The sequence below is a fragment of the Grammomys surdaster genome, unplaced genomic scaffold (assembly GCF_004785775.1).
Source record: "Grammomys surdaster isolate TR1022 unplaced genomic scaffold, NIH_TR_1.0 581, whole genome shotgun sequence".
NCBI lineage: Eukaryota > Metazoa > Chordata > Mammalia > Rodentia > Muridae > Grammomys > Grammomys surdaster.
In genome coordinates, this window is record NW_021605000.1 from 1,412,119 (window position 1) to 1,421,491 (window position 9,373).

Below are 9,373 nucleotides of genomic sequence, written 5' to 3' on the forward strand. Positions count from 1 at the left end.
AGATAGATAGATAGATAGATAGATAGATAGATAGATAGATAGATAGACAGAGCAAGCTGGAAAGATGGCTTAGTGGTTAAGAGTACTGGCTTCTTTTCCAGAGGACCACAGTTTAATTCCCAGTACCCACAAGGCTGCTCATAACCTCTGTAACACCAGATCCAGGGGGTCTGATGGCTCCTTCCAGCCTGTGGACACCAGGGATGCACATGGCACACAGACATACATGCAGGCAAAACACCTATACATATAAAACTAAAAATAAATAAATTTCAAAAAGCACAGGCCCGCCAGGCGGTGGTGGCGCACGCCTTTAATCCCAGCACTTGGGAGGCAGAGGCAGGCAGGCGGATTTCTGAGTTCAAGGCCAGCCTGGTCTACAGAGTAGTGAGTTCCAGGACATCCAGGGATATACAGAGGAAACCCTGTCTCGAAAAACCAAAAAAAAAAAAAAAACCACAGGCCCTGGATATTCTCAACCTGAATTAGAATAGCAGTTGCAGAGGGAGAAGCACATTTAGATGCACTACAAAAGGTTCTCTCAGTAATCCTCAGACTCCTGACTAGGGTTGTCGGGTTGAAAGAGATTGGCTTCTCAGCTGAGGAAAGAATGCTGCTACTATTCCTGATAGAGACAGGATGATAAGAGAAGTGGACCAATCTACAGACGACATGTGTTAAATGACACTATACAAAGACCCTGCTGACAGGGGCCGCTTCTGAGGCTGAGAGTTCCCACTTCCTAGGTGACATCTGTACAGCTATTACTAATTGATACTTATTCTTAGCAATCAACAGCATGATACCCATGACTTCCTGTGAAGACCACAAAGCGCCATGCTTTAGAGGTGTGGAAAGCTCTTGCTTAGCTGGAATGAGGAGGCATGCAGACACATCTCCATACAGAATTATGCTGTTAGTTATACCACAGAACTCTCATTTGACTCTATTACACTCACTGTATTCATTTAACATGCCACCCCACTCCCGCCAAAAAGAGAATTTTAAGTAACTTTCTTAAGTCACTGAGAAAAGAAGTTGTCTAGTTCTCTTCCTTCACCCTGGATTTTGAGAGTCTGCACCTTTGAGACAAATGAAATTATTCTTTCTTCCATCCTTCTTTATGCTCTGAGCCCTCACTTCTGTTCGTCCCATGAGACTCCATCTGCCACTTCGTGCCGTCAAAGAGCACCTGGTCCAACCTGACCACAGCTTGTCACATTCTGACACTTTGTTTTCATCCAAGAAGAGGATGAGGCCTTCAGATTGTGGGGTAACCCGAACACTTTTGTAAAGTGGATGTGAGAGGTGTGTCGAAGTCTAGCTATCCGATGACTCAGGAACTACACTTTACTGAGCTCACGGGGCAGTCCATACAATAGACAACACTATAGGTTAATACTCAGCTGAATGCAATAAAATCAGATCTAATACACTGGAATCAGAAGGGAAACACTTCCAAACATCCTTGGAGTAATCTAGTCTGTAGCCTTGTACATATAGAGGTCCCAAGGGGGAACAGGTCACAGAATAGCTAAAGTCTCCCCCCCATGGTTATCCTGGGCTCACACTATGTGTGCAGTGTGGCTTCCTGAACTGAGGTCTTGCATTTTAAATGCACAGTGGAAATAAACATAGTAAACATAAGGAAACAGGCTGGGCAAACATCTACTTTAATTTATGTGAGGTTAATTTTGCCACAAAGGTTACAATGTAAGACAATCCACAATCTTGTGTAAGCAAAATTCAGAATATCTAAGTGTGAATCCTAAGTAGAAGGAAGAAAAATCCTGAGTTTCAAAGTTTAAGGGACGTACTAAATACAGCTTGGTAGAAATAAAAAAAAAATATCTGAAAACCACCTACCTGTGAGTTTGATCTTGGACAGCCGGGCCAAAATGCCAGGCAGATCGTCAGTGTGAAGCTTCATCTCTTTCCACTGCCTTTCTTCCTTTTTCTCTTTGGCTGTATCAAGGGAATGGTCCACTATGGAGGTCGTCTCCAGCTCCACCAACTCCTCATCTGGCTTCTGGGACAGAGGCAGACTAGGTGCTGGGAAAGATGGCAGCTCATCCACTCCTGCTCTAGCCTGCCCTGAAGAGGTGTGTTCAAGGAAAGGAGAAGCCGGTGGCTCTGGCTTTGGTTTGACTCGCTGGCTAAGGCCCCTGTGCAGCTGTGTGACATACTAGACAGACAGACAAATAGCACACATTACTAAAAACAAGGATGTCGGTTAATGTCTTCCACCAGTCATAATTTTATGGTACTTGGAAAAGTGTCCTACATTTAAGATTGGTTAGCACAGCAAACACCAACAGTTTGTGTAACACAGACATCAGCACTGAAAGATGCAGACGCAAAGTTAATTCCTTGGCTATGGTTTTAAATTTATGGTTTAGGAAAATCTAGGAACATACATTATTCACTGTTATTCACTGACCTTTCTGAAGGATGGGCTTTCTAAATACAAGGACGCTATCTACTGATATCGCCAAGGTCAGCTTTGGCCCGCTGAGCTCTAAAGCAACTGTCCATGGGAGCTCACTGGAAGGCCTCACAGGGCCTCTTACAGCCATGTAGGAATGCGGGATGTAGTAAGGACACGAGTTATAGAGCTATTGATAGTTTTGACTATCACTCACTGAAGTAAAAACTGGTAATTTCTAGTGACATTATGAGACCCCTTATTTCTCATATCAAAATATATTTCAGTTAATCTTCCCAACAGTATTACTATTTATAACTCTTATAATTCTTATAATAGTTCATTATTTGTAACTCTTTTATTTATAAGTGAGAACAAACTTCTAAAATTGACAAAACTGAATTTTAGTAAGATTTAACATTCTTTAAATTTTAAGCTAAAGTGGATATTTTAAATGAAAGGGTAAGATGCTTCCAAATAGAACATTAGACTATGAATTTGGAAGCCATTCACAGAAGTGCTGTGATTTTATAGCTGTATTCTCCGACCCTTTTCTATACAATTGAGTCATAACGCTGTCGCAAGCTTATGGTGTGTCAGCATGTATATAGGCCAGTAAAGGAACTAGGTCATCAGTGCCCCTGTAACAGCACTGGCAAATTACAAAATCTTTATTTTAGTTGACTCAAAAGTTTGTGTGTGTGTGTGTGTGTGTGTGTGTGTGTGCATGTTCACATGTAGAGAGGGTAGAAACACAGTCACAGGTCAACCTTGAGTGTCTCTCCTCAGGAGACATACATCTTAGTTTTTGAGAGAGTCTCATCAAATGAGCTGAGTTGCTGGGCAGTGAGCTCAGGGATCCTGATTTTGCCTCTTCGGAGCTGAGATGACATGTGCTCACTAGTTCCATGCCTAACTCTTTATGTTGGTTCTGAGGATCGAACACAGATCTTCACGGTGGCAATGCAAGTGCTTTACTGACTGACCTGTTCCCCAACCCCTCAAAAGTAATTTTAAAGACTTTTCAAATTTACAGATGATCTAAGAAAATAAAGGCGTCACACTGTTAAACAACTACTTCTGTATTACTGACGTATTTACAGAACTTCAAAGAATGTATAAAAGATGCATCGTACAAGTTCAGCTTTTCCTAATTTTAGCCTGGTTGAAATATGCCATAAGTTTTCAATCTTTCTCCAAACTTAATCAATAAATTCAAGATCATATATTTAACCTCAAATGCCAGAATAATTCTGGTTTCAGTTAAGAATAATCAAAACAAGAGATTAAAGTTTTGGATAAACTTAAGAGAACACTAAATAAAAGCCCCTTTCAAACAGTACTTCCTAAAACTTTTCTTCTAATAGGAATCTTTGCAACCCCAAACCCAGAGAAAAGCAGAGGCAGAAAGCAACTGAAGGATGGCTTCTACTTACCATGCGCTTGAGGAAACTCAAGTGCTGGACCGTGACCCACTGATTATTGACATTCCTGAACAGATGTGTGACCCTGTGTGGCAACCCCTGTATAGCTCTTCTCTCTAAATACCACACACATCCTCCTACTGAGCCTGAAACAGAGAGACAAGAAAAGGGAGACATGTAGAAATGACAGCTGTTCATTCACAGTGCCCACATCCAGCTAGAGGCAAAGCCAAGCAGACTACTGCTCTGGTTGAGGCCAGGCTTTAAACTACCTCTGCTTCCAACCCTGGAATACGTGCCACCCAGTAGCCTTAGGCTTAGGTCAGGGACAGTCTTCAGGAGGACTGGGGAAACGTCACTCTCACATCATTATGCTTACAACAATTCAGTGGAGAGTGGAGACTACCACACTGTAGATGTTTCTAAGAAGAAAATACAACTCAGTGAGTTCACTTTCTAAAAAGTAGAAAAGGCAGCATACATCTTTTCTTACTAAATGCCAGTAAACTGAGTTGAAGCTTTCCATTTTGATTGTGGTTGTAAAGTTAAGACAACTACAAGGAAGGGGAAATACTTTTCAGTAAAATATGACCAGCAACCCAGGTAGGAATAAGCTGCTTCTGTTGATCCAAACCTGGATTTTAATCACTTTACTAAACCTCTCAAATCAACATGAGAACATATATATATATATATTTCTCTCTCTCTCTCTCTCCCTCCTTTCCCCCCTCTCCCTCTCTCTCTTTCACATGATGACATGATGGTCATGGACTCTAACCCTCTAGAATCTTGAGCCACATAGTAAATTCTTTCTTTAGTAAGTTACCTTGGTCATAGTGTCTCTTCACAGCAAAAGAAAGGTAACCAAGACAACTACTTATCCCTAAAAAATGGGTAGCTATTAATCTTTAACACATTGCTGAAGCCCCAGTATGCCTAAATCCAATTGCTTTTGGTGTCTCCATGTGAGTGGACAGTCTTAGGTCTCTAAGGCCATTTCTTTCTCACATGCATCTCTATCTTTTATTGCAGGTTTCAGGAGCACCTTGAACTCTTCCTTTCTCACCTAATGGATCAACAAGTCCACTCAATTCTGACATGTTGGTCAACTCTGTCCCTCTCTCTCTATTCCTACCGAATGATCTTACACTGGAGCAGAGTAATAGCAGTCAAAGTGAAGACAGTCATCCAGACTTCATGTACCTCCTTTCTTTCCCAACGCATGTTTCACAGATTGCACCCCTTAAACTTCCCCAAACAACACCACCATCCTGAGACTGAAGTTCCAATGACTGTGCCTGTATTCAAACCACCAGACCCAACATATACTACTCACACCAACAAAGATACCTACTTCAGCACAGCAACACTGCTTTAAGACGTTAGAACTAAGCAGACTATACATAACTGAATCAACTTTACTTACACTATTTCCTTGTATGCCATCTATTCTCTACCTATCAAATTTTCAATCTCTTTCTACTATTCTATCATGTTATAACATGTTTTATGACAGCACTTTTTTTCTTTTATTCTTCTCTCATATATTACATCCTGACCACAGTTTCCTCTCCCAGCCTTCCAGCCCAACCTCCCCTCTCCCCCAGATCCACTCCTCCTCCATTTCCCTTCAGAAAAGGGGAGGCCTCCCAAGGGCTATCACCAAACATAGTATAACAGGTTACAACAAGACTAACACATACCCTCATATTAAGGCTGAGCAAGGCACCACAGTAGGAGGAAAGGGGTCCCAAGAGCAAGCAAAAGAGTCAGAGACAGCCTCCACTCCCACTGTTAAGCATCCCACAAGAACACTGAGCTATACAACCATAACATACATAGAGAGAGGACCTCAGTAGAACTCATACAGGCTCCCTGACTGTTGGTTCAGTTTCTGGTTAGTTGATTCTGTGGGCCATGTTCTTATGGTGTCCTTTGACCTCTCTGGCTCCTACAACCTTTCCTCCTCCTCTTCCATGGGCTTCCCAATCTCTGCTTAGTGTTTCGCTGTGGATCTCTACATCTGATGTCTTCCAAATGCAAACTGTTCCCATCTGTTATAGAATGCAGTGCTCTGAATAAATCAGCCTCCATCTTCATCAGACTGTCAGTGCCTGCTTGCAAGAGCCCATCAGGATCCAGCTTGATAGCTGCTGGCAAGCCTTCTTAGAAGGGTTGGGGAGGACTTGGACTCTCATCTGAGATTGCCTTAACTTCATGTGGCCTCAGGGCTTAGAGATACCAGAGTAATAAGGCTGGGAAAGGTTCCCTTTTGTGGCTATGGGGAAGCCAACACCCAGATTGGGTCCAAACTTGCGAGTGCAGCTGCTCTGAGATCCCCTCCTACTCCTGTCAGTAGCCCCCCGTAAGCAACCCAATAAAAACAATGGTTCCCTAAGTTGAACTTCCGTAGAATCACATTTTGGTTTTTGATTAGGACCTTATGATGAGAGAGTAGGCATTGTTTCCGTCTCCCCAAGGAAAGATTTCTCAAAACACCATCATCATAGTGTTTAGTACTTTGATGGCAGAGTCTCTCCTTTAGTCAACACAGCTCCTGGACATTTGCCATATAATAAAGTGAAATGGTGTTTGGTAAGTGACAACCCCAAGTAGACTTCCTGAATTGTGAGAACAAGTCCCACCCTTGGAAATACAAGGCCATTATCTGAAAGTAGAGGTGAGCCAATTGGCACTGAAGTCATATCTTCAAATCGAAATTATGACATGATTACTTTCAGGTGAGTGGATATATATGTTTGCCTATGGGCAAAGCTGACATTTTACAGAACGGCAGTAACAACACCACTATGAGGGGTGGGGAGGGACACAGCTTACAAAGTGTATTTGTAAATGATGGCAACACTTGGTTTAGTCAAAGTATGTCAAGTGTTCATGAACAAATACCTAGAAAATGAAAGCTATTTTAGACCTGAGTAAACACATATGCACTTTAAGATACCTAGGACTTTCAACAGATACATTAAAATCTGAAGAGATAATCAGAACACCTGTATTCATCATTAACACTGGACTGCGACTGTAGGGCTCGGTTTTTAAATCAAGTAAGAAGACTTGAAGTTCCTGAACCATATTTAATGGAAATGAAACCAACCTGAACTTTTATGAGTCAACTCAGAAGTAACTGCTAATTACTTAACAACCCTAATGATCCTTCTCTGCCTACTCTTCCTATCAGCCTTCTGAGAGGGATCTTTCATAGCCTTAAATATGAGCAGATTTTTCTAAAGATATGCTCAATTTCAGAAAATAAGCTATTAGTTCCCTCTATTTTACCACTCCAGAGACTGATCCTGAAACGGGGGGTTTGGGGGAGGCTCATATGCAACCTATCTCCTAGCACTATGAGACTTAAGAATCAAAACAGATTTGTCCTATAAGAAGCTGAAATACTAAACAGGTAGAAAAAAAGGCTCCTCTGAGGAATATGTATATAAAGAATTTTCCATATAAACACTAAGAAGAGATGGGTCCTCTAAACATGAGTACCAAGGGTCAGCATCAAGGAATATTCGCAATCAGGGATTACAGAAAGTAACAAAGAAAATGTCAGTCATATAAAAACAGAGGTGTCCAAGGAGTCTCCATTACTTATCTCCATCTTCAACAATTACCAAGTACTGGCCTAATCTTGTCTCTTCTACCCACCCTTCCACTTGCTGCCCTATTTATGAGCCAGAAGGTACCTTTGAGATCATCTAGCTCTGTCACCTCATTATAGACACTCTGAATGTTTCATTAAAGAAAAGTCAAATGATCTGCACTGAACTCACACAAACTCATGGGAGAAAAGAGCTTCACAGAAGCACAGTGATCAGCACAGTCAGCCAGACACTGTGGGCAGTGTGTATGGGACAGGAAAGCCTACAGAATAGTTCTGGGATGTGAGAGGGTACACCTTGACTTCTACTACCTTGTCTGTACTATGGACAACTTTGCCATCATCCATGGATACTAGCCACAAAACCAACCTCCTCTTTAATATTTCTACCAGTACAATCGCATTCATTCACAAATGACTGAGCATCATCAGTGTCCATAGGCATTGCTCTGGACATGAGGGATACAGTGGTGAACTAGGGAGACAGACGATCTCTACCTTCACAAAGTGTGTAACTTTTAACTGGGAGAAAATTTTTGTACATCTGTATTGCATGTGTGAACAATTATAGCATGTGTTAACCATGATAAATTAATATAAGAAAAGAAAGATAAAGGCTCCTATTGTAGGTAGAGTGCTAAGGTTGGCCTCTCTGAAAAGGTAACATATAAGGCTCGTTCAAGAGTCTGTGATAAATATACATCTGTCAAAAGTCCTTCTGATGGAAGGAGCCATACTGATGGTACAGCGCTGTCTCAATGGGATTCAGTTGGCAGTTATCACTATCCAGGTTATCATCGTAACACTTTAAGCTGGAAGACAGCTCCTTAACAGGGGCAGGTGCGCCTTTTGTCATTAAAAGGCAATGGCTAGGAACCGCGGCTCTCATATGCCAGTCTTGTGGAGCCCCATGGTTTTCCCTGCCCTCCAGCTTGCACCGTCTGAAACTCCAAAGAGCACGGGACATCAAACGTTAGGGACTACCTGGCTTACGGTGCAAAGCTGGTCCACAGTTCCTGGCCTCGTCCCTTCAGGTAACCCCAAAGGTCACCTCCCTGCTAAGTGACAAGCCAAGGGCTTCCAAGGTTGCAGGCAGCCGGAAACACCGTCCCGCGCGTGACAAAAAGAAAATAATTCGCCCATGATCGTTCCCAATCAGGTACAATACCTGTGAGGAGGCGCGAGGAAATAGTGTGCGGGGACGCGGCCATAACGCACTGGTGCAGCAGTCCCTAGGATCCCCGCGTCCTCTCACCTCACCGGCTCCTGGGCGCCGCCATCTTGCTAGCCCGCCCTCTAAGTGAGGCGGGACTTCCTCTCGTCACTTCCGGCTCCCAGTGGTCTGGGAAATCTAGGCTACCGGAGTTTATAGAGATCCGACGGTGGAGCCTTCGCTTTCCCCTCAGTTGCTGCAGATCTAGACTAGGTGAACGCGATGCTCCCGAGGGACAAATCGCCGGAGCGTGCAGGCGGAAGGGGTGTTGTGGCGGGGTTAGGGCTCTGGAGTCGGCCTAGCCCGGCAATCCCCTCAGCTTGAGAGAATTGAATGCTTCCTCCATTGTCACCCAGGCTGATCTTGCCAGCCTGTTGGCTTCTCGTGGAGTTTGGTAAGTGAAAGAACGAGGGAGAAAGGAACTCCTTAAAAGAGCGAAACATGTCTTACAAGGGCAGTTTGTGCTTGCTTTCAGCGGTGAGGTGCGATCTCTGTGGTTCACCTCAGATGCTAATCAGGAGGCACTGAGACCGGAGTTCGTGTAGGAGCATGCGCTGTGTCTCTGCAGTAAGAGCTGGTCCTTGTGAGAGGCGACCTGATAGGGAGGGATAAGGTAGAAAACGCTATGGAATGAGGTTAACATTTCTGTGAAGTAGGCTAAAGAAATGCATTGAAGAGCCAACTGCTGC

At 43.2% G+C, this 9,373-nt stretch overlaps 1 protein-coding gene across 1 annotated transcript in view; it reads right to left on the bottom strand.

Annotated features, from left to right (window-relative positions):
* Positions 1 to 8,757, bottom strand: part of LOC114633342 (protoheme IX farnesyltransferase, mitochondrial) — a 109,406-nt gene extending 100,649 nt beyond the window's left edge. The window contains exons 1-3 of the mRNA XM_028781925.1: positions 8,640 to 8,757; positions 3,862 to 3,995; positions 1,867 to 2,185 (exon numbers count right to left, since the gene is read on the bottom strand). Of these exons, the coding sequence (XP_028637758.1) occupies positions 1,867 to 2,185; positions 3,862 to 3,995; positions 8,640 to 8,682 (496 nt within the window). The 5' untranslated portion in view covers positions 8,683 to 8,757. The remainder of the gene's footprint in view (positions 1 to 1,866; positions 2,186 to 3,861; positions 3,996 to 8,639) is intronic.
* Positions 8,758 to 9,373: the final 616 nt, after the last annotated feature.